Genomic DNA, 27,060 nt, shown 5'->3' on the forward strand with positions numbered 1-27,060 from the left:
GCTTTTCTTTATCAAACTTCTGCCCTCTATACACCACACTCAACTCTCCGGAGATGCCTCTGAAAACTAAAAGAACACCTAATTGTGTGGAGAGGTGCTTAATTTTTGAAGAGCCGCACTATGCAACAGTGTAAATATCACATCAAAGTCTAGCCTCGTAGCATGTGAGAACCATCCCTTTAATTAAATAAAACAGTTTTTTCCACTAAAATACTCTTCCATTTAGCCTTATTTATGGTTTAATTTAATCATGAGAGTAAGAGGACTGTTTTTAATAGACGTGGCACTATTGTATGTTTGAAGCTTTATGCTACATTTGGCAAAGTATGCCTATTCTGCATCAACATGAAACTGGAAGGAGCAAGCAAAGTGCATGTGTTGTTGCACTATTAACCACACTGAACCTCATTGAACTACAATAGCTCCTTGCAGTTAGTGGTATGACCCCACGTGGGGTCTCATAACTACTAACCAATACAAAACGGCTTTCCCATACTTTCACCAATCAGAGCGTAGTTTTCTGCATTGATGACTTATAGCACTGCAGATCCAGTGGCACCTTATTGATGATGATTATGATCAAGCCTTATGCATACTCAAGTATCTACGCTATATGGTGAATCACATGGATCTTAAGATCTGTATGACTCAGCATATAGGTCTAGAAACCCCAGTTTTTGTGGAAGCCTTTTTTTCTTTTTTTTTTGAGGGCACATCCAATTTGCTGCCAACTCAGCATCAGGCACAAGGTTAGCTGCAGCTGGGAACCTTAGTTAAATCTAAGAGAGGGACACCTAAGCAGCTTTAATGTTAGCTAGCATAAATAATTTGTGAGCATAAAAGAGCATCGACTGTAGGAATTTTTTAAGCAAATATAAAAAAAAAACTAGAGTAGTACAATAAACTATAATGTACAATAAACACTGCCGTGTATTTAAATTATGAATTATATATAAAACATTAAAGAAAACATTACCAACAAATTATTTTAAGGTGCTGTATATTCTGTTAAAGCTGCTGTATTATTTTCCTACCCTAGGGGGTAAACTCATCTACCTACTTATTTAATATTGAATTGCCACATAATTAGTAGGTAAATTAAAAAATAAAAGTAAGAATTAATATTACATTTCAAATTAATATTTCTATTGGATATAGTTAGCATGGGCTGTTTTCGTTTCATAAGTTACAATTGACTATAGTGTTCCACACATTAACAATGCTCCATCATTTACTTGACTATTAACATCATCACTATTCTTATTACAAAACACCCTTCTCTCATTCATGAGTAACATTATTTATTTATTTATTTGGTATAGGTTAAATATCCTTTTGTAAATCAGATGTTAGTACTTGCAGCATTGCATATATTGGAAAAGATGTTAATTCAGAGGATAGCTTTCTCATGTAATGTTGCATAATATTTTACATGCAAAAACAATTAGTGCAGGGTATATTCATGCTATGTTGTGTATTTACAGAAACACGAGGGCCAATTTACAGTACCTCAGCTAGTTGGGATGCTGAGCGGTATAGCCTCAGGAATGAAGTACCTAACAGAGATGAGCTATATCCACAAGTGCCTTGCTGCACACAAAGTCCTTGTTAACTCTAACCTAGTCTGCAAAATATCTGGATTTCGACAAATTCAAGATGATAAACTTGACACTGTGTTTACCACCATGGTACGGAATGCAAATGTAAGTGAAATTGAAGTTAGTTGATTCATCAAACATCATTAACTTAACACTAACATTAAAAGGTGATATAGCTCAGTTTCCTGGACTCCTGGGTAAACTGAAGGCTGGACTCCCCTCATATCACACAATGGCAACTGTCTGCACCCCTAATAACACACTGTAGACAGCCACCATTTCCTTTGTCCATGGATTCAATCATCAATGCTGCTTGTCTTTTTGTAACTCTTTTTTGTTTTCTGTTACTCTTGTATATTCTTTCTCACCTTTTGTCTATTGACTGTTTTCACTGTTTACTTGTCTACCCTCCTTTTGTGTATCACCTTCTATTTGACCCTTCTTATTTGTGCCTTTCTTATTTGTCACCAATTGTTTGCCAAACTCATGGTTGTCTCCTCTTGTTTATGATTATTTGCCTCCATCTTTTCTTGCTTTTTCCCATACTAGCCATCGGCACCCTGCGGCTATTTGTCTAGCCTAAAGTATTTTTTAATACCAATTGCTGTCGTCTTTATAAATGAACTTAACACATACAGTACTGGGTGATATGTTTGGAGTAGAGGTGAATGTTAATTTTATGACTGAACAGCTTATAGGTTGAACCTGCACAAGGAGTGTGTTTTGCAATCTCTTGATCTAGAAATCTCTTAACATTCTAAATTTCAAATGAGTAACAATGCATGTGCAGACCATGCTTGGTTTCAATTACCCATACATGTATAAATTATATCTGTTTGTGTATACTTAATTTCAGGGTGGAAAGAGCACAGTTTTATGGACAGCACCAGAAGCAATTGAGTACCATCGTTATAGCACTGCCAGCGATGTGTGGAGCTTTGGCATAGTCATGTGGGAGGCCATGTCTTATGGTGAAAGACCATACTGGGACATGTCCAATCAAGATGTGAGTTATATGTTTACTATTGATGGTTATGACTTTGAAATTGCTTATATACAATGTGATTGTTATTCATGTCAGCTTCCTGTTCTCTTTAAATTCTCATGTTACCTTATAGACCAAAAATACATCTAGGCTTTTAACAATGAGAATAAGGATAATTTATAAATGGCAAAATCTGAAGACCAACAATGCTTTTATGTGTGCACAAGTCCAGCTAGTTGTCTAGCACATTCCATAGTACACACCGATTTTGTGGTCTTTGAAAACACCCTTGTAAAATCAATGTCAACCTTTTTTATAGCTTGTCAGTTTGCTTTGGAAAATTCTCATGAGGAAGACAGTAAAAATATTATATTAAGGAACAATCCACTACCAATTTAGCATGAACGCTTTACTCATTTAAACTTTTACAATTCTCTACTGAAATACTACTTAATTTAGCTTTATTTATGATTTAAATTAAACATGAGAATGAGGGGACATAATACTGTCTTTATTACATGTGTCACTTTTGAATATTTTTATTACATTGCTTGCAGTGCACTTAGAAATTTCCCGAACATGTGCAACTGAAAGGTGCAAACTGCATTCTGATCTCAAATGTGCTATAGAACTCATAGTTATTTTTTTCGGAAAAGAAGAGTGCTGTGTGCAATTAGGCAAAGTAGGAAAACTCGATAAATGTGACCTCTTGAACCCTTTTTCTGATTAAGTAATCCTGTCCCACAAAATAATATATAATTTCACTACCTCACTGCAGTACTAGGCAATATAATGTTCCTAATCTGTACTTAGCGAGGATTGCCCTGCTATCGGCTGGTACAAACTTTTTTACATCTACCGATGCCACCATCTTGACTTACAAATCCATACGCTTTCCTGAAAGAGTAGGCACAATTGATTGGAAATTTGTATACCATAATAGACCATTTGTGCTATAGTTTTACACTTTTGTGACATGTAAATTACTTTTACCATCTTCCTGTACTTCACCTTCTGTGTTTCACAATCCTAGGTCATCAAAGCCATAGAAGATGGCTTCCGGCTTCCAGCACCAATGAACTGTCCACCTGCTCTCCACCAGCTTATGTTAGATTGCTGGCAGAAGGACAGGAATGACAGACCAAAATTTACTCACATACACAACATACTAACCAAACATGGGCAAAGCCCTGAAAAAAACAAGTCTGCAACATCCACAACTACAAGGTGAGTATCTTCTTCTACCGATGTTGAGTGGATATCCCAATATTAAAGGCTTGCTGTTGTAGCCATGAATGGTAATAAGAAAAAACAAGTATTGTTACTTAATATTTTGCTTATGTTGTCTCATCTAGAATCAAACTTCATAATGAATTAATCTTGTAACTACTAGTGTAAGAGCATACTAGAGCTGCACTTCCACCTAAAGCAGGGAACATTTTTGTTCACCACGTTAAAATGGCAGTAGAATGGTGTTGCAGTCCCCTAGTTCCAAGGTATATAATGTCCGTGCTCTCCCCAGGTTGCAGTGCAGCAATAAATACTGCAAGAAGATTTTACAGGCCTTTTTTGTCACGCTGCTACATTCTGTGGAAAAGGGCTTACATATTAGCAACTACCCCAAACAGCAGAACATTGTGATTCTCCATTGTTTTCACAGCATAGTACACCTAAACCTTTTGCCTGTTATTTTGCAAAGCATATATTTTGTTTATTAAATGGCCTCACTGAGCTGATTGGTGCAAAAAAAAATTGTTATATAATACTTCTACAGAATTACATGACAGGTGTTGTTATATTGCTCTGTCAGAAATAACTTAAAGATTAACCAATTAGTACCAGCTAATGCCAACTCTATGTTTGTAACAACCAATTTAATAATATAGACACAGACAGATATTTAGATCAATGAACCCAACTTACATATTGTGTACCATCAATATTACACAAATGCTGCAGCTATTTATTATCACTATTCAAGAATTCACAAATATCACAAAGCAGGTGTGTGTCTGTCTTATAGAGGCCCCACAGGTGTCGTGTCTACTTGGTTTATACCTTTCAGCCCACTCCCTATTCTTTCAAATTTATCTAGTTGAGGGCATTTATCTAGTGGGAGTGCCCAATTGAATGTAAGGAATAGTATATTGGATCACTAGTGTTGGGGATCTGTGTATCATTCTTCTGATCTTGGTAGGCGCTTTTGTAGCAATTGTCCTCCAATAGTACACCAACTGCTTCTATATCAGTTTCCACAGTGCACAAATTTTTTATGTAATATATTACAATTCTTCCCACCACACTATCTCTTTACAATTTCTAGCGTTTCTTAATTATTATTTCAAACAAAGCATTAGACAAAAGTACTACTAACAACCAAATATATTTATATAATTTTGGGTCAGTATGTTTGCTATGCCAAATTATGGAAGCACTCCTTTTCTTCAAGCTGAACATTACAGGTGGACTTAGTTGTCAATTGAAAGTGAAGTAGTGTAAGCGCAAGACAACCAAGATACCCATAAATAGATATAAACTGAATACATAGAAACACAAATGTAAAACTAATAGTAAAAACACAAATACTCCCTCATTATATTCAGAATACCATATGTCTTTAACTGCACCTGTTGTTTGCCTGGTTTTGAATCTGAAAAGAAAAAAACATTATGCACTCAATGGGGGGAATTCAATGTGCCGCAAGGTGTTGCAATGTGTCTACAGAAAAATCACGGCGGATATTTTACTAAAATGTCCACTCATTTTCCTTCGCGTGTCATAGATGTCAAGGGAAAATGTGCAGAGATTTTAGTACCATATTAGCTAGCAAGGTGCACAGCTAATTGATTTTGCCCCTAAGGCATAGTATTTTTAGCACAACACGGTACACTGCAAGCTATGACATTGACAGGCTGCGTACCAAAGTAATATTAAACAAGGTCTTATGTGTAACGCTTTGGTGAAGATTTCCTCCAATGCCTCCCTCTTCTTCTGGGAACACAAGGCAGAATATTTCATGCAGGAGAATAGGCAGTAGTATCCAAAGAAATAGCCAGATGAATAGACCTGTTGATGATGCGAGATTGGTCTGACCATCAGCTAACTTCCAAAAATGTTGCCACACATGCTAACCATGTTACTATGGCCAACATACACTGAACAGCCACCACATTAAAGCCACCTGCCTAATATTGTGTAGGCCCCCCTTATGCTGCCAAAGCAACTCGACCTGTTGAGGCATGGACTCCACAATACCTCAGAAGATGGCCTGCGGTATCTTCACCAAGACGTTAGCAGCAGATCCTTTAAGTCCTGTAAGTTTGGAGGTAGGGCCTCCATGGCTCTGACTTCTTTTTCTAGCACATCCATTGAGATCTGGGAAATTTGGAGGCCAAGTCAACACCTTGAACTCTTTTTCTTGTTCTTATAACCATTCCTCAACATTTTTTGCTGTGTGGCAGGGCACATTATCCTGCTGAAAGAGGCCACTGCCATCAGGGAATACCGATGCCATAAAGTGGCAAGTGCCAAAGTAACATGCACATGAATGCCAGGACCCAAAATTTCCCAGCAGCCCAGAGCATTATACTGTCTCCACCATGTTGCCTTTTCCCATAGGGCATCGTGGTTCCATTTCTTCCCCAGGTAAACAACGCAGACACGCAATCGGCCATCCACATGGTAAAAGGAAATGTGATTCATCAGACCAGGCCACCTTCTTCCATTGCTCCATGGTTCAATTCTCCCATGCCCATTGTAGGCTCTTTCAGCTGTGGACAGGTGTCAGCATAGGCACTCTGACCAGTCTGCAGCTATGCAGCCCCATACAGTGCATCACAGCTAGCTGCGATGCACTGAGTGTTTTGACACCTTTCTATCATGGCCAGCATTTGTGCTACAATAACTCTTCTGTTGGACTGGACCAGAAGGGTTATCCTTCAGTCCCCAAATGCATAAATGAGCGTTGGGCGCTCATGACTCTGTCGTCTGTTCACCAGTTGCCCTTCCTTGAACCACTTTTGGTAGGTAGTAACCACTACATACTGGGAACACCCCACAAGACATGCCATTTTGGAGATGCTCTAACCCAGTCGTCTTTGGTCTTTGTCAAAGTTGCTCAGATCCTTACGCTTGCCCCTTTTTTCCTGCTTCCAACATAGCCACCTCAAGAACTGACTGTTCACTGCTGCCTAATATATCCCACCCCTTGACAGGTGCCATTGTAACATGATAATCAATGTAATTCACTTCACTTGTCATTGGTTTTAATGTTGTTGCTGATTGGTGTTTATTAATTGCAACTTTCTTGACAATTTTTACAAGTTCAGACTATTAGATGTTTATCAATATACATTCTTCCTTCAGAAATATTAAAATATGATTTTACTTTCATTTATATAGGCTTTGTCAGGCAAATAGTTCTAACATGCTCCAAAGGTTTTCTGTATACTCTTGTTATGTAAAATTGTCAGGTCAGTTATGCTGGTCACAAATGCTATGATTTCACAGCAATATCAGGCACATGGGTGGATTACATGGCCAGAAATATGCCTGCAGTGCCGTTACTAATATGATCTAAATCAATCGAATCTTTATCAGGCATGTTGGTAAATGCGGTCAGATGTAGACCACTATTGGCCTGCATGTGATCATTTTCTCACTACACTAACATCCCCTTATTATGCCAGAGATGAATAGCCAAATTAAACAATGATCCTGTTGCTTGATGCTCGTCTGCTTAAGCTTGTCTCTAGCCAGTCCTCCAGAAAAGGGCAAATTTTTTATAAAAATACAGTATGATTGCTTTGTAATAATGTTTTATTCATATTGTATACATGCTGTATACATAAAAAAAACTTGATAAAACTTATGTTTTAAAATGTATTAATATTGCAATTTAACTTCTAATTTTAACTGCATATATACAGATATTGGGCCTGATTTATTAAAGCACGCATTCTGACCGCAACCCGTGTTCAGTATTATGCGCATGTATTTAGGCTTTACGCACTCCCGAATTCAGCAAGTCACGAAACGTCTCAAGATACGAGTGCTTTGGAAATCGTGGGCAGATCTGCTGTGCTCTACTACACAAGACGCTGTAGGATACGTCTTATACATTTGTGGATTATAAATTTGCCAAAGAACGCATATGAGAATAAAAGAAAATAAATGTTACATGTTAATTAGAAAGCCATTAATGATAAAACAGTTTAAAAAAATATATATTTTTTTTCCCCATAAAATAAATTTAATAGAATGTTGTTAATGTCTATTGAAAATAAAATATATTTTTACAGTTGCATGCATACAAGACTGTCAGCACTCCTGATCAGCACTTTAGCTGGAGCAAGAAATATGGCAGAAAAACAAATAAATTTGAGACCCCCCAGAGCTGGATTTGGACGTGGGTGGGTGTGCTTCAGTTCAGCACACCCCTACTGTAAATTCACTATGCAAAATGTCCCTTCCCCGCCCAGTTCACTCCCACAGTGTGATTGTGCAGATGATACGTTCAAAATTGGCTGATACGTGCCTTTATGTCCCATAAATTTCCATTTATTTTTATGCACTAATCAGAGCACTCATATCTGACCAGAAGTTGTATTCACATCAAGACTTTCTGCTGCAGTGCCTACGAATAATGCAACAAAGCTGATAGCTCAAGTTGAGTTGTATACTCACATATATACATACAAAAGAGTGCTCTTGGTTTGGCCATTTTTTGCAAATCAACTGTGCAGAAGAGAACTGAGAATTCACTCATGTGAAACAGACTTTATAGAATAAAGCTGTATATCATCATTTTTTTCACATTGCTATCTTTAAACAATAGAGATTTCTGCTGACTTATTATGTTTTAGAATTACATGAGACAGGACCTGTTATTGGAACTTTTATTGACTTAGTGTCTATGTGGTCTAATATTGGCATGTTGCTTGTGCGCTGTCTTGCTCTCTCTGTACTGCTCGATATTTTATTCATCATCAGTCAGTACATCCGCAGTGGCCCAGAGGTCTCGCCGTACACAAATCCTATTCCCAGCTGGAGCGTTATCAAGTTAAGTAGAGAGTGTAAGATTTCCAGAACAAGCAAGAAATGAAGTGATTATCCCTAACACTTTGCTGATGGTGCACTGATGCAGTGATGGAAACACCTCTCAATTTCCAAGACCTTTTATTGATCCATTACCCAGAAAAGAGGGAAATGACTTGCAATTCTGTTTATAGAGAAATATTTATACTGCAAGGATGAGTTACTGTGGTCTTCATGCATTTTTAAAGCTTGGTTGGATTTAAATACAATGCATTGTTCAACTACATTTTCTATGCATCAGTACAAAAAATCATTGTCAAACTCTGCAAAATTCATTAGTATAAAGCATGCATGCCAAATTATTACATTTTATTACTATTTAATTTATTCCCTCCAAGTGCTTGACCCCCACCAGTATATCACTAAATTACAGACATTTACTGATCTATCCAACAACTAAAGAATGTGACTGAAGTACTGATCAGTCTAAATGTAAGCATTAAAAAAACACTAGGCCATATTTAGAAAATATGCACAGATATATAACTCCGGTTTATTCACCAAGGATGACATAGGTTCTGTAGAATTATAAAAGGACATAAGACACCTCCTAGTGCTATACTATTCACTTGTAACCTTGTTTGGAAATTAAAAACTTGTGTACTGCATATATGATCATTAATGGTCCGTCTGTAAATTTTGTTGAGCCACTAATTCACATACAGATCTCAGCTCTCATTCACTAGCTATGCTGGGCTACTTGTTTCCTGTCCCTAACTCTGCCTCCACCGGTACAGAGTAATTTCTTCTGTAAGAGCAATATTACTCTGTGTCGGTAGAGGTTACGTGACAATGGAATTGCACTAGGAGGAGCTTTGTGTCCTTTTATATTTTTACAGAACATAAATATATTGACATATGTCAAGAGAACTTCATCTGTAAGCTGGCTTTTATGTATTTTATGCATGTAAGGAAACTTGAAACTTGTATCAGTATTTAGGTCTTCTTATACCACTGGCTTACATTAAATTCATAAAAGTACTTACAGAATTCATATACTGTGTTATACATGATTAGAAAGAAGCTATCAAAGTTGTCAGACTAAGGCCAGGAGAGATAAGGATTTAAATAAGAAAGGAGAAGGAGTTCATATATACTTTGCCGCATAAACTTTTAAACCAAGTAACTAGTGTTAAGCACCATGTGCCTATAACCAAGACCATTGCTTGCATGCTGGCGGTAGATCTTAAACATTGCACTTATGTGTATAGGCACATGTAAGAGTATAAGCAACAGAGGTTAAAATTATATATATATATATATATATATATATATATATATATATATATATATTGTTATTCTTTTTATATATATATATATATATATATATATATATATATATATATATATATATATATATATGGTAGTTATATACGGCAAGTTTTTTGCACATGTTGCAGAGAAGCATTGTTAAAGCTGTAGCCCATTAAGGCTGATTTGCTTGAGCGTTTTCTCAAATTCTTATCACATCGTTCAACAGAAGGAAAGAGATTTATTTTTCTCTCATTGTATTCCATACCATACACGGCTAGAGAAATTTTTTAGAAAATGTTCATTTGATGAAGACCTTACAGTACATTGTCAACATGGTCATGTAACCTAAGCTGTAGATTTATTGCATGATTGACTAACGTTATTGATCAGTGAGTGAAAAGGCACCAGCACCATATTACAGAACAGGCTGTGTGATTGTTCCATGCTTCACCAAACATATTTATAGTTAAAAAATACAGTTGTTCAGGAGGACCTCTGGTGAGATTCAATATGGACAATTGTGCCCCTTGGGTGCCCAACTCTGTTATAGATAATACAGAAATTGTGTAACCTTCAATTGGTGTGCAGACTTGATTACCCATATCTCTTTCTCTGCAGTTGCTATCAGGCCACATTTGTAATGAAAATTCTCTGCACACAAAAATGTAAAAACTATTGTTTTTCTTTAGTTTACTAGGTCATACAGTGATCTTCAGTAAAACAAATATGAGAAAATGATAACACATATTTAAATATTATGGTGCACATACATTTTCACCAGGTACATATCCGCAGAAAAGAGTTTGTGCTTGCATTTGAGAGGTCCTAGGTAGACCACCTTCAAAGTGGACAGTTATAGGAGTCCAAAAGTTAACAGTGATTATAACTTGCCAATAAATCTGGGCAACCAAATTTAGATTCCAGCAGTATTTATTTGCAAATACAATTACAAGCCAAAAAGAAGGATTCTGTGAAGACTTTATCATTAGTGGCCTTGATGTCTTCATTCATAGAACACAAGTCAGAGATCAGAATCCCCTTGAATGTGCAAGCAGCCAACATAAGTCCCCCATTATTTGCTATTGCCCAGGATGTCAATAGCCTGGAAAGTTCCATGACCATGTCATTTATGGTGGCTTTATGTTGCTCAGAAAGCCACACAAGTGTACTGAAAGCGATATGCTGTTTGAAGGGGACCTCAATTTTCAACTTGTGCAATGGCAATATCTTCCTAACTTGAAGTGTATTTAACCTGTTCAGGGCTGTGTTGGATCAATTAAAGTGAGAGCAGATTGTTCATATAAGCAAAAAAATAGACTCCTATAAGAATATTTTAAAAAAATAAGAATACAGATTGCTCTAGAGATCACTGTCTATTTATGAGGTAACCATGATAGTATTGGCTACAGCACATTCATCATTAATTGCACACAACACAAGACTGAGGTTGTCATCTCCGTCAAAGTGGGTGAGCAGCCGATATAAGTCCCCCAATGATTTTGCCATTGCCTAGGATGTCATAAGTCTCCTATCAGCCTAGAAATCATCCATGAAATAGTTAGTTATTGATTGTTGTTGCTCATGAATTTGCACAAGCACAAGCAACAATATTGAAAGTGCTAATCCATCTGGAGAGGATCTTTATTTTCAACTTGCAATGACAATGTCTTTCCAACCTATTGGGTATGGAACATGCTCTGGGCTCGGCTGTAGAATGGTTTGAATTTAACAGATTTTGTATGTGACCAACACAATGTTTTGCACATGAGAATCACTATATGCTGGAAAATGGGAGAGGATGCCTGGAGAGAAAATTTTACAATAACCTAAAATTTCAAAGGGGTGAATATTTTTATAGATACTATAGCACCCTACAGTAGGGAAAACAGCACATACATAAAACAGGGACATACAAGGTAGACAAAAAAAATGCAGACATGAAAATAAAGGATGTGCAGGACCCTGCTCGTTAGAGAGCTAAGTTTCTAAGACAGCTCCTATTGTTTCTGCTGTGCCCTTACATTCTAAGGGCAGAGTTGAAACAAGTGGAGCAAATGTGGCTCAGAGTGGAGATTGGGACAGTTGTGAGGGTGCATTAGTGTGAATAGTATAATTGGGGATAATGTAATCTTTAAAAAATTATTATTATTATTATGGGTATTTATTTTACTTTATTTAAAATAGAGGGAAAATATAAATCATTTTTGTAAATAATTCTATACGATTGTCTTACTGTAGTGATCATAGAGGAATTATAGTTATAAGGATTAACCTATAACACAATTAGGGGAAATAAGGTTGAAATATAACTGCAGTGTAAATATGATATATCAAATGAAAACATTGATAAATTGAGCTACTAAAGTGTAAAATGTGAAGTCAGAGGGTCTGTTGTGTGTTTATTTGTGGCCTTGCACATCCTGGTGAAATAAGATAGCAGTGTCATCTGTGTCAGTGTCTAAGACCTCATGGAGTGAGCTATATCCTGGCCTAGGATGGAGTTGTGACAACTGAATAGACTTTTAAAAATCACTCACTATGGTGTCTGGCACAAGGAGGCCATATGATGACTGGCTATGTTTTATATAGACAGAAATAATTCAGTTTTTCAAATTTGCCACTTAAAATCAATAAAAGTAGTGGTCAACCACATATTCCTCAATAGCATGATGAAGGGCAGCTCATATGTCAAATTAAGAATTCTGCCACACAGAGAAGTTGAGGAAATGCGTATAAGCTCAACCCATACCCTCCACCTAGGCCTGTTTGGGATCAACAGATGGGTAAATTCATAGTGGATCTATTAAAAATAAAATTGGGTCTGTATGACACTCCACAGAAAAGTTAGGTTGCATAGTAGAATTGGGTATTAAATCAGGCAATATGCAAATTGTGGTTGTAAACAGTGTCATAGAGCACAGCCCTGGAGGTGGGAAAAGGTGTGAAAGTGTCTTTAAAAAGATAAAAACAGCTACAAGAAATCGTCAGTCTTTTGGGAAGTCAATTTTCATTGATAAGTTGTCCATCTTCAAGCCAATTTCCCTTGACTCAGAGTATACCACTTATTTGTAAGTTATACTCTGAAATGAATCCCTTTATTTTAAACTGTTTTGCTTGTGTATATTATGTCAATTGTTTATTCATTGTTTTTTTATTAACCTGTAAGCATTGTACTTTTTGTATATTAAATTTAAAAATTTAATGGTGACGTCCTTATTGCTCTAAATAAATTTACTGCCTAGCTAGAAGTGATAGATTGCTTGACCATGCTAAACCTTTCATTGTTGCGGTGTGAATTGTGAATACATTTGTATACCAAGCCTTGAGGGGTTAAGTCTTAACCTTTTGATTGCTTGTGTGTGCCTTGCTAAACTGTGGGTAACAAGGAGTGCTCATTGTAAGCCAGTGTGAGACAATATATTGGGGTCCTATTGCCCTTATTCAATAGGTGGTGGAAAACCTGAAGTGTGTGTGGGGAGGCCGGTTGAGAGCACTTTTGAGGGGGCGATTCAGCAGGTCTATAATCTGTGTGACAGGTAAAAAAAGAGACTGAGTGCTGGAATCATGTGTGTCTCCTTAAAGTAAACACTTCCTTGTCACAATTGCACATAGTGCGGTTTGTGACAGGCAAAGGTAGTCAGGAGAGGTTTCCTGACAAAATAGAGGTGATATATTGTTTGATGTTGTGAATAAAGGATAATATATTATATCAGTGAGTGGCCAGAGGGGGCTTTTCGTGACACTTACTAATGAATTTTCAGAAGAGTACTTATTGTAAATTTGCAGCGAACACAGCGTAAAAAACTATTACATTGATACATCTGAATTAAACCTGTTTACGTCATTTCTTTGTATGTGCAGCTAAAGAATCAACTTGGATATTGAAGCACTTACTTTGTGAAATACTTTCTGTTTTCATTTCTTTTTTCAAACATTGCAAATATACTGTTTTTATTATATTATCAGCCATCATTGTGTCACTTTTACTTGATCCAATGGTTTCTGACTCATTATTATCAGAAATATAGTGACAAATCGTAAGGCTAGCTGATTTATCATTGTCATATTCATGAGTGACACTGGTATGCAGTGTAAGTGCTGTAATAATATCACTATCATCATCCTCTTCACACCAATCAGAACTGTCCTGGGTGAAGGATGCAAATTCACTATATACTGGGTGAATGGGGAGGTAGAATATTTCAAACCAATTGATCGATTATCATCATCACCATCTCTAATTTCAACATCTGTATCCAAATGTAAGTAAACACCACCTGTCCCTCTCAACATCATCATTTTAATCTGTGTTCAGAATTAGAACCTTACATTAGAATTAGGTAATTATAATGTCATATCGTTGCAGCTTTTTTTTATCTATAGTTGTCACTAAAGACATTACAAGTGTAGGTGCAGTGTTTTGAGGCTGCTGCAGGGGACTGTCCTTGGATCCCCAGGTCATCTACTACTGTTTCTGTAATAACCAATGATGTTACACTCTTGTACTTTGCATTTACTCACCAAATACAGCCAGTTTGCAATGCCTTATACTGCTGTTTGATAACCATTATCATTGTATAATATCATGTGATACCATACAATAGTTAACTTCATTGCAAATGTTGAAGAAATATCTGGTTACACTACAGATGACAAACTTAACTTGTAAGGTACTAGTACCTTATACATTTGTTGTTCTCCTTATAGCCCTGAGCAATAATTTTGGTAGGGCTCTACATTTTAAGCAGCTGCATGTTATCCATACCCTAGAGAAAACATAGAATGTTTGGTACAATTCAACTTTTTTATTCAGGGCTATTTTGTTCCATGGATTATTACTAAGTCTACTGCAATAAATATTTTCTACTATTTGAAAGCATCTTCAACTTTAAAACGTGTAATTTTCTATCGTCTTTTACAGTCACGAATTGCTGCACACTTTCATTACTCTGCGATCTTTACAATACCTGCATTCTCCGTCAGTCCTCTCGAATGTTCCTTTTCTTGCTGTGCAATTGGTTTGGTTTGTATAGATTGCAGTACAATGCATCTCTGTTCTTTATACTGCTGTATAATTATAATTAAATGCTCCCTATATGTAGGAATATAATAACAGTTTTCAATATAATTACAGCTTTATAATTTTCAAAGCGATTGGCTATTGCAATTGGCTTTTTTCAACCATGGAGTAAAAGAGAAAATGAAAACAGGACTTGGCTACATTGCATCACAATGGATTAAAAGTAAAGTGTAAAATGTGTAAGGGTAACACACTTCTGCTTCTGTATCCAACAATTTAATTAACAACAGAGATCAATGAAATATGAATTGTTTTTTTCTAGTCAGGATTCATTTAGTTAACTTATGCTTTTTTTTAAAATTGAATGCATTCAAGACTCTTATCTATAGAGACTATTCTTCATAAATCAGCAATACAAATGTGTGATGTATCAGGTCAAACTCACTCAGTGGTGTATTGATCTGAAGGGCTTACAAGATGAAACGTGTTCCTTTCAATTTGAATCTTATTGGTTTTGAATATGTTCCTTAAAGTAACAGTACCCTCCAAACTAGGGTTTTATTGCATCCTGGAAAATTATACTTTAAGTCACTCAGATCAAATTGGAAAAAAATCTACTGGGAGGTGCTCCCTTCCATATCTATAATACAATCCAAGATATAAAAAGAAAAGGGGTATGTTTATATAGGGGCACTCTGGGATGCTTGAAAGTAAATAACATATCCCCACTTTATTACTAATCTTAATTCAAATATATATGACCCCTGATTACCAGCAAAATATTAAAAGTGAGTTAACATAAATACAAACATGCTTGTGTGCTGTATTTGTGTTCAAAATGATATAAGATGAATATAAAATGGGAGAATAAATGTAATGTCTCTGTTGTCTGTCCTTCCTCTTTTTAAATAATTATACATATATATTCAGAAGCTCAATTGTTATATATATTAATACAGATATGTCTCTATAATTCCACTCAATATAGAGGTGTGTGCATTTTACATACACTATTTGAGCTATGTCTCATATAATCCTGTGTTTAAGAGAAATTACAAACTGCTAATTTTGTTATCAACTAAATTTGAGGGATTACTTTCTGGTTAACCTTACATTAAACCATTTCCATAGATAATAGGTTGTACAATATTCCCCCTTACACTTAATAGATAAATTAATAAGATCAAAAGATCTTAAATAGATCAATCAGACAGCTCTATGTAACTAGCCACCCTGCATCACACAGTAGATGATAATCCCTATCTTTTACTATTACATTCATTCATTCATTCATATTAAGTGGATTGTAGGAGCTAGGTCAGACAAACTGAACAAAACAGTGACCCACGTAGCTTTGTCATCTAGCGAAACACACGTCAGGGTTTTGTTCTGTTTGTCTGACCTAGGTCCTCACTTAAACTACTCTCTCTTAGGATGTAGGGATTTGGTATCAATGTGTAGTAGGAATTTTTGTTTAAGCCAGGATTAACCAATAGTAAAATTTATTGTACCCTTTGAGTAAAAGGTTCACAGTAAAACAAAAAAGCTAGTGACTGTACCAAACAACACATGACAGCATAAAACATATAGGTAAAAATATACATTCACATCCAAGTGGTAATGCCTGCTTATCCCAGTTCCCAAAGCACCCAACTCAAATAATGAACCAATTAAAGAAACCCTAGGATATTATCTACTAAACAACTAGCCAAAATGTCCATTGCAATTTCTTCTACCATGCCTCACTGACCTTTGGTGAAAGTCAGGTTCAAAACATTCAGAATAATGTTGTTTACAGGCTCCTCGGGGGCAACAGGTAAAATACTGTACTTCGTATCCCCAAAATTGTATTCAGTCTAGAACCACAATCACCAGTTTTGCTTGTAGTAGACTCATCATTTGTAATCCCATCGCATTCCCATAACTCCCCTTTGTTCAGCTGCTCTACATCCCCATAGGAATCAAAAAATCACTGGATAGAGTAGCTATACAGGGGCTGAACAGAGCTATTTTCGATGGCTGGGTTCTCTTGTGTGTCTGTAGCTGGGCTGATGAGGACAATGGAGCTCAACAGTTCAAAGAATGTTTGTGTAATATTTCATGCACATTTCAAGCGCATGAACTGACTTTCTCAGGGATAGTGGATCACAAAACATAGGAAAGGTCAGATAAGCAATGTTAGAGAAAACCATACTAGTTGGTTTCAATCTCCAGGACATGGTAAGACCAGCATATTGTCCTGTGCTAGGATAACACTAAGAAGAACTTTAAAAGCTGTGATACTGAGGGGTATATTTACAAAGCTGCGAGTTTGAAAATGTGGAGATGTTGCCTATAGCAACCAATCAGATTCTAACTGTCATTTTGCAGAATGTACTAACTAAATGAATACTAGAATCTGATTGGTTGTTATAGGCAACATCTCCACTTTTTAAAGCCCGTAGTTTAGTAAATCTAGGTCTGAGAATCTAGACATGCAAAGATATCAAAGGTCTCTATTATAAGAATTGAGTTTAATACTTACCATTGAGACTGTGTTTGTTGCCATAATGATTGGATTGTTTATTTGAATGACAAATATTTTATGGACACTTTTTCACTGCATTTGTTTTATGGTTTTATATACTTTTTATGAGATAAAAAAACAGAATATAAACATTCTGGCATTTCAATTTATTTTCATTAGGAACAACTGACAGAGTCATTGTTTTATATTTAATGTGTATCAAGGATATTTACTGCTTATGTTTACAACCCATAGAGATTTTTTTTTCCCCAATGTAAGAATATTACACAGGATATTTGTTGGATATCTTGTTAAATACAGGCTAGTATCAGGAATAAATCTCATATTGTACCAACATGAATTCATGTTGCAGAATGAAATGGTAAAATGAGATTCAGGAATGGGGCACTTTTGGGAGGCCTCCTGGGCTACAGGTTGTCCGTAGAGCTAAATGGAGTTTTACATGTTCTCGATACAAAAGCTGAGCCAGGCCACCTGAGAGACCCTGTTACATGGAGATTTTATCTGCCCAGTTTCCCAACTGGTAGAAGTCTCCTTCGATTGTGGCCACTATTACATAAAGAAAATCTACTTGTTAAATAAAATCCCCATTGTACAGTTACTTACAAAAACTTGCAAAAAGAGTCCCCATTAAACAGACCCCATCCACATTGGGGTACAATATTTATGTAGGTATATAAGAAACAGAGTTCAAATGTGTTTTCTATATTATTTATCATTGAATGTAGTAAGTAGGTTTGAGTATTGACCTCTAACTGTGAGTGCGTCATACGTCATATCTTAATGAATTTAAGCAAACTGATTGTGCTTATGACTTTTATTATTAGAGTGTTAATATTTGTTTAGGCTTATGTAGTTATGTATGTTTAGTGTACTAAGGTATTTTTGGTAGTGATATCTGACCACGCAGGAAACAATTAACGTTTGTGCAAATTGTGTAACCTCACCCTGCAGTAGATTAATCAGTGTTTGGCATTTAAAATCTCCTTTAGAAAGTCTGACAAGGTTTTGTTATTATATCTTACACACTATGGAAATTTAGAAGGAGAAGTTGCGGTACGGCATACACCATATACTCCCCCACTTCGACCACACTTTTGCACAGTATGATGCTCGGAAAAAGACCAACACTTTGATGCTCCTCTTCATTTTATTAATATTGCGAATTTCCGCACAATACACAGTAATCCTGTTTTTTGTGGAATGATGAATGATGTAATCTGTATATATATGTATATATATATATATATATATATATATATATATATATATATATTTATACATATATATATATATATATATATATATATATATATATATATAAATGTGTATATATATATATATATATATATATATATATATATATTTACCTATTATTAGAACTTCTCAAACCTTGTGACACTGGCACCATGCAGCCATCAGTCACCAAGAACTTCTTGCTTGAAATCAAACTGTGCTTTATTGTTCACTAATGCAAACTATCACAGTGCAACTCTCTATCCACTGGCCAACATTTTCAGCATCACTCACACCTTACAAAAGAAAGGAAAGACTTAAATACACAGGTCACTACTTCATGACACCACATCTGGACCTTAACCAATAGCAGCGCTATGAAGCTTCACTGACTAAACAACACCATGAGGTTCCGCTGAAAATGCTCTAATTTGCTTTCCACAAGTTCCTTTATAGACTCTTTTGATGTGTGCACCTCTTGCTGAACCACGACAAGCTTTTGTTTTAAAACAGACATTTTTTGGTCTTTCTCTGCTGCTATCTCATTAGGAGCGCCGACTGCTTTTTCTCTTTCATCATAAAAAATTGTAATGTATGCACCACACTTTTCAAAGATTCTAAACCCACAAATCCCTGCTCTCTCTGCTGCAATATCTTTTCAGTTTCTTTAAAAGCCTCCACAGCTTTTCCTTTTGCTTAATACAACTTTCGCCCAATTCATTTCTCAAGGACTCAGAATCAGCTCCTTATGCTTTTATCTTTTCAAGCCAGGAGATTTCTTCTCTAAAAGTTTTCTCCAAGTAATCATACTCTTCCCTGGCCACATAATCTGACTCATGTAATACCAGGCTTGTGAAGACAGCATGAGAGTTTCCAGCTTCATTTCCATTCTGGAAACTCCCATGTAGGTTTTCCAATTCACCCTACTGTATTTAAGACACACCTATTTGTAAACTTTCCTTTTGACATATTTTGTTATTTTTCTTGTCCATCTTAACTGGAATAAAGACAATTTTTACTGACAGCAACTTCTCTTTGCTTTACTGAAGCCTAAAATCACAAACTTGATCTTCACATTTATCCAGTACTTTCCACAGACATTTAGCAAAACTTCTATGCACAGGGTCTTTTGGAAATACACCTAACTCACAACTTAGAGATTAAACAAGGTGTGGCAACAATGCCTAACAATTTTTAAAACGTTTGCTTTCTTTGAAAAAAAAAGGTGACAAACAGTTCACAGTAATTTTGCTCCTATCTGTCTCTCCACAGACAAAATATTTGCTTTCTCTCCACTTCACCGGGCAGCTTTAAAAACAGTTTGGTGTGAGATAATGGTATTCAATAGTTTTCAATCACCACCATTGCATCTGGTTGGCTGGGTAGGCAACTGTGCTTTGGCTGTTCCTTACAGATCCCATGATGAAGCCACTACTAGAACTTCTGACACCTTGTGACAGTGACACTCTGCACACATCAGACACCAACAGCTTCTTACTTGAAATCAAATGGTGCTTTATTGTTCACATCTCAAAAACAGGATACATTCTTGTCAGGTTGACACCAGTGAGCAATACCAAGTTGCCTACATCTTCTAGTGACTCTAATGCTAACTATCACAGTCCAGCTCTCTATCCATTGGCCAACTTATTTAGCATCAGTCTAACCTTACAACTGAAAAGACAAACTTAAATACACAAGTCTCCTCCCTTTGGTGTAATTACCTCATTAGACCACCTGTGTGTGTGCAAGCTTGGAGTTTAACTGCGTAAAGATTTACCTCTGTATGCAGTTTTCCCTTGCAGACTTCCAGGACAGTAAGGTGATATGTATATCTCATAAGCTTGGCATGGGCACAAAGAACACTAAGGGCTAGATTTACTAAGCTGCGGGTTTTAAAAAGTGGGGATGTTGCCAATAGCAACCAATCAGATTCTAGCTGTCATTTTGTAGAAGGTACTAAATAAATGAAAGCTAGAATCTGATTGGTTGCTATAGGCAACATCCCCACTTTTTCAAACCTGCAGCTTAGTAAATCTAGCCCTTAATCTTAAACAGATCTTTCTCACACAGTTTGCTGTGTATGATCTGCATGTATTTGAATTTGAAAATAATATTTACATGATGCTGCCATAATGGAGTTTCTTAGACCTGTTAAAATGTACATTAGAACAAAAACATCATTGAACAATGGTTGTTTAATTTAAATATTCTCAGACATCTATCAGACTAGTTGATGTCTCCTGCATAAGAGTATTGTAAGATTGTCTTAATGAGATATTTGTGGTGTTAAAATTATAAAAAGAAAAACTGTAAAGTGTTTATTGTTTGCTATGGCCACTAAAGCTATCTGTTAACTATGTGCATATTTATTTTCTAGATCACACAGCACTTCCATTCCATTAATTGAACGAACATTTACAACATTCCCCTCATTTAGCTCTGTGGGAGAATGGCTAGAGGCTATTGAAATGGAGAGGTACAAGGATAACTTCACAGCAGCAGGATATTGCTACCTGGAGTCTGTGGCCAGGATGACAGTTCAGTAAGTTGCATTTTATGGTATGGAATTGGTAATAATATTAAAAGTATCATGTTTATCAGATGAGAAATATGCCTTTAAAAATGTCACTTAACTTCCAGGAAGATTGGATGAACGTAAAGACAACAGGCAAATACTTGCAATATTTTATCAGGTTTCAACACTATGTACAACACTGCTACCAAAATATCTGTTATAATAATTATTATAGAAACTTGAAAACTACTCTAATCCCTGGTGTATATTTGAGAATTATTTATTTATGTAACTTTTCCAGAAAATGAAGAGTACACATATTAAGGTTATATGGAGGTGTGTTTTTAGAAATACTACAAACACTCCACTATAAATAATAGAATAGGAGCCTTCCTTTCAAAGAAAACATTCAAATTCCCATTGCTACAGTAATTTGTAACTTCCAGTTTGATCCCACAAAATAGCTTAATCCATCATTCTTTGGTTCTGTTGGATAATGTTGGCTGTTAAAAATAGAAATAATAATTTTATTATAACAGATCCCTTACTGCATTTTTTTATAGCCTCATGCTTAATCATCTTCTTATCTAGCTCACTGTGACACTTATAGTTTCAATATTTTGGTATTCTCCATGCCTTACTCCACAGAAAAATTGAACCATATCTTCTATTGATGGGATCTAACAAGATCAAGACAACTTGCCTGCAATTTAGAACATAAAAGTACTTTTACAAACTGCCCATGTGCTGTAGCCAAGGATACATCTCAGCCTGCTCTCAGCCTGAGCTGTATCTCCCACTTCCGCCTCTCCACGGTTAGAAAAAGTGGGAGAAGGCGGATGGGGGAAGTAGTCAGAGGGTCTAACAAAGTAAGGGCATGTTAACACTACTACTTGCTATGCTGAGAAGTATTGCAAGTAGTAGCAGATACGCCTCTTGGAAAGACTTAGCTGTTGTGGCAGGTTCCCCTGTGGTGCAAGATCCCTGCTGATTATGATGACCATTAAAATATAATGAAATAAATGATTCAATTGTTTTAAAAAACAACAACAATAACAACATGACCCTCCCACCAAAAACATCCTAACCAGCCCTAGTGTATCCAGCCTAGGCTGGCATAGCTAAATCAAGAGGACAAAAGTGTGGGTTCCCCCAACCTTATTAGTACCAGCCATGGCTAGTGGCACTGTAACAGAGATATCTGCAGCATGGGGTCCTCTTGCCACAAAGCCAAACCAAGCCTCGACTAGTCATCATCATACAGGATTCACTTTAACTGTCTGGTGGAAGTGCTTCAATGAAAAACATGATTGTATATGCTCACAGTGATTGTCTTTATTGATGAATCACTGATGCATATTGTGAATGTAGAGGTTGTTTGGCCATAGATTGGGATTTGTTGAGCGTGTTGTAGCAAAGATAACTTTTTATTATTGTTCGCATGTTGGGGAGTTGTTCCTGCTGTATTAGCAAGGTTATTCAGGTTTAAATGATGCTTCTGAGAGATGTATCTGTTGTCAAGAGGATGTATCTGTTCCTCATTCAGGCAAATCTTCAACTCTGAATACAGCGTACATATGCATACACTTACATGCAACTTTTTAATTTGCAAGTTGCACTTACACTTGCGTTCTACTCTGAATCAGGTCCATAATATTTTAGTATTAATACTACTCCAAAGAATGAATACGGCACCCAATTTTCCTTATGTTCTGTTATGGAACATTGTAGTTAGATAGTGATTTGTTCAAGGTTTGGAGTTTATTTTCACTTTCTCTATTCTACATACTTTTATAAACAGCCCTTGAATCAGTTAAGGCAATCTACCCAGGTACCATTCATTAGATTTTCAGGGGGGGGGGCATTTTTCATAGATCTCATAGACAAAAAAATGGGCTGTATAATCCTGCAGAGGTGGATGTGAGTAGGAAGACTAATAAGAGGCAGCAATCACTAAGATGTTTGTTCCTGATTGGTCCATCTGCTCACACTTCACACTCCCCTCCACCATTTTAAAGTTGTGAGCTGAACCTATCTATGCAACCTCCCTAACCATTCTTCTTGTACTGGGACAACAGAAGATCATCACTCACACTAAGATGCACACAGCACATTGGCAGGCATGTGCTCAACTGGGCAAGTGCCAGCCCACACCGTTCAGACTTTGACATACTAGGCAGGTGCTGGGCCTGCCAGAAGGGGGTGATGCATGTGCTGCACAGAAAAAATGTTCAATTGCTTTTGAAGAAACATGTCGCTCCTCTCCCCCCCCCCCCCCCCACACACAGGATGATGCATGTCTGCACCTGCACATCTTCATTCCTTCTGACACACACTACTGAATGGTGCAACTAGAATGTAAAATTTAGTAACAATTATTCATATAGTATAATGATGGTCATGGTAACATTCTGAATCACCTATTTGCTCTTTTCTGCAGAGATGTTATGAGTCTAGGAATCACTTCTGTGGAACACCAGAAGACCATTCTGAGTGGCATTCAGACATTACGTGCTCAAGTTATACAAATGCACGGACGTGGAGTGCAGGTGTGATACACAAGGACACAAAATAAGCTCTGGGACTGAAAAATCCAAAGGGAGAGCTGTACAGCCCCCCAATCTGGCCAAGATACATGAGCAGAAAAGAAAGGCAAAATCTAAGGTGGAGGCAAATGCAACTCGGATGACATTGGAGCCAAACTCTCTCTTAAATCCCTGAAAGCAATTGTAAAATTGCCAAGCATGGCTGCTGTAGTACCATATCCCATGGTCAAAGATGGCACAGTTATATGGAAGATTTTATCTCTGACATTGGGAAGAAGTGAAATCTGTCTTTGTGTCTACAATGATTACCAGCCATAGACTTCAAAACTGATCAGAATTTAGCGGCCTTTTAACAAGGCCAAGTGTCTATATGAATCATAGGCATACAGGGTGTGCTGGAAACGTGTGCACTTGTTTTTACATGGGGTACATTGTTGTAATATTGTTGTGCCAACTACTCCATTAACTATAAGTACTTAAGTATTTTTCTAACAGCAACTGTGTTATACTGACTCCCATAAATAGCTTTTATTTTTACAGAATGTAAAAGAAAAAATACTTTTTTTATACCAGATCAAGTGTCCAAGTGATATGTGTTTGGTGCAGAAAGTGCTAGTCTTTTGCTTTTCTCCTCCTTACTAAGCACTTTTCCTCAGCGGCATTAAATGATGGCATCTCTCTCATGGGGCAAATGCGATGAAGCCGAAGTGGTGCAATTTGTCTTGTAGTTGAAGTTCAACGTGAGCAATCGCTTATTTTGCAAAGGTTTGTCTGACAGTTTTGAGCAGCGGGGAGGTGAGATGGAAAACTAGGCAAGCAATACATAAAAGCAGCAAAAATAGTTGTGGAGCCTTCATTTAATATGTAGGATGGTTAATATGAAATTCAGTGAGTTAAAAAAGAGTGTTCAAGCGTAATGTGTTGTCAGACATCATACACCTGATGATTTCCAAATCATTAATGGGTTAATATACTTTCTATTTGAAAGGAGCTCATCTCCTAGGTTTTATCAAGAGAATTGTGCAACTGTTTCCTAAAAACAGGTCATTTGTTTCATCCTCTGCAGCTTAACTTTACTTGGCTGCTCAGAAGACATTTTTCCAAAGCAGCTCCAACACAGTTTTTTCTATATCTACTAATTAATGATAATAGTTGTGTCATCTAGGGTCAAGGTTTCCTATCCTCTTTCTGCCAATAACTCAATTTAATTTTGGAGTGTTTCACTTTTAACCTATTTACTTTTATGTGCAAGGAAAGTAGCGGGTGACTGGCTGCCTCTTCTGGCTGCCATTTGTAATTTACTTTCTGCAGTATAATTATGAGAAAAGAGTACCTGTTGCTAGTAGAACATAAGAGTGATTCATACAACTAGAATAGGGAGTGCTTGCTAATTTCTAGCAGATACTTAAATATAAGCCACAACATCTATTTATCTCTGCCCAACTAAATTCTGTACACTTAAGTAAATGTTAACTATATAGTTTTCAAGATAGTTCAAGTCCATTATCAAAATATAGTAAATTGAATTCTTTACTTTACATAATCCCTATGAAAAGAAATACATAGTTTCTTTATGAAAGATTGATCGCACTTTCACTGTTTTTTTTGCTGCTTAATAAAGACTTTGAGTTTCCATAGAGAAGGAAAAAGGGGCCACTGTGCCCCTTAAAATTATACAACCACTGTAAATTCTGTGTTTACCCTCCAGCCATGCTTCATATGTATGCTTATTGGAATTCCAGGGCTAAACTTGGTTCACATGGCTAAGAGTCAGGAAAATACAACCCCAACACCATCATCTTTTTTAATGGAATCCTGCACACAATCCTGTGTTTAAGTGAATCTCAACTTGTGACCCACGTCCACATGAATAAGTAATCATTTGGACCTCAGACAAATGAATCAAAACAACACCATAGTTATCCTGAGAAATACCTGCATTTATGTCATATCAAACATTAACAAGTTCAGCACACATTAACAAATTCTCTAGGATGTCAATAGAAAGAAAACATTCACATCTGAGTCCATGGAGTTCAGTCACATAAGCTTTCTCTACCTTCTAGTATTTAAATGACCAGAGAGATACTTTGCATTATGCAAGCACACTCTTTCACACTTTGCCACTTACAATTGATTGGTAAGTATTTGATTTCCAACTTATAGCAAAATGTTCTTTCATGTTTTCTGCTCACATTTGCAACATTTGATTTGAGAAGTTAGTTACATTATTTTATTTAAAGAACGTATGACTCCTACACACCAAAGAAGCATCCATTCCATGGGCTGAACCATTATTCATGAGAATGTAACCTATCAATTCCTTATGTAACAGTAACATTACTGTGGTATTTTATGATTAATATCCATGAGGTCTGACTAATATCCATAAGGCATTGACACTTAGCCAATTGATATTCTGCATTCGCATTGGTTAAGACAACAAAATAGATTCATCCACTGTGGGCAGGTGAGAAGTGCAGATTAACATGCTAGTCAAAGGCAAGGTTATCTGTTCTCATTAAACACCCATTATGAAAAACAGCTTGCTATTGAAGCCTGTCCTTACAATGTATTTTATCGAAGCAAAGTTTCTAGCAAGAAAATCTCATTTAGGGTTTAATTTTATCTAACAGCACCTTTTATACTGCCAGCAAAAGTCAAATGATAGAGTGTTTTGGGTTATTAAACCTAACATTAAAAGTACATTATATTTCTCTTTCTCCAGCTAATGCAATTGTTAAAATTAGAAAATGCAATGCAACTTTTGAAATTACATTATTGTTGGAATGTTATCCTAATGGAAATCATAATTAACCATGATTCATCTTTTGTTAGCTTGGTGTGCGTTCTACTTTATTATCAATGGCAAGTAACAAGAGATACAGGGGTATTACAAATGTTAGCTGTAAAGACAGGTTGTAATGTGTGTGCTAGGTTTATATAGGGCAACATTTGCCAGCAAATTCCCAAACATGTTAATGGAAAAAATGGGAAAAATAAACATTCACATCTGAAAGTGTGGAGCTATATAAACTTTCTCTCAGGGCCGGCGCTGGCTTTATAAGCACTCCCGTGCCGCCAATTTGGGTTGAAGAGTGACAACCTTTTATCTTTGTAAAAAAAATTCAAATAAGGTTTACATGGGTTATAAATGTTTAATGGCCCGCATCCTCTCATTTTTCTTAGTAAATACACCCCAAAGATCAGTGAACCACTCATTATCTTACAAAATTTCAATGACCATCTATATTGCTCAGTGTTTACACCCATATACAAT

The 27,060-nt window shown here is 36.3% G+C and overlaps 1 protein-coding gene across 1 annotated transcript in view; it reads left to right on the plus strand.

The window, feature by feature from the left end:
- EPHA10 (EPH receptor A10) overlaps nucleotides 1-24,352 on the plus strand; it is a 501,782-nt gene extending 477,430 nt beyond the window's left edge. The window contains exons 13-17 of the mRNA XM_075195414.1: nucleotides 1,485-1,703; nucleotides 2,455-2,604; nucleotides 3,617-3,810; nucleotides 21,097-21,261; nucleotides 23,675-24,352. Of these exons, the coding sequence (XP_075051515.1) occupies nucleotides 1,485-1,703; nucleotides 2,455-2,604; nucleotides 3,617-3,810; nucleotides 21,097-21,261; nucleotides 23,675-23,789 (843 nt within the window). The 3' untranslated portion in view covers nucleotides 23,790-24,352. The remainder of the gene's footprint in view (nucleotides 1-1,484; nucleotides 1,704-2,454; nucleotides 2,605-3,616; nucleotides 3,811-21,096; nucleotides 21,262-23,674) is intronic.
- Nucleotides 24,353-27,060: the final 2,708 nt, after the last annotated feature.

The sequence above is a fragment of the Mixophyes fleayi genome, chromosome 2 (genome assembly GCF_038048845.1).
Source record: "Mixophyes fleayi isolate aMixFle1 chromosome 2, aMixFle1.hap1, whole genome shotgun sequence".
NCBI classification, from domain to species: Eukaryota; Metazoa; Chordata; class Amphibia; order Anura; family Limnodynastidae; genus Mixophyes; species Mixophyes fleayi.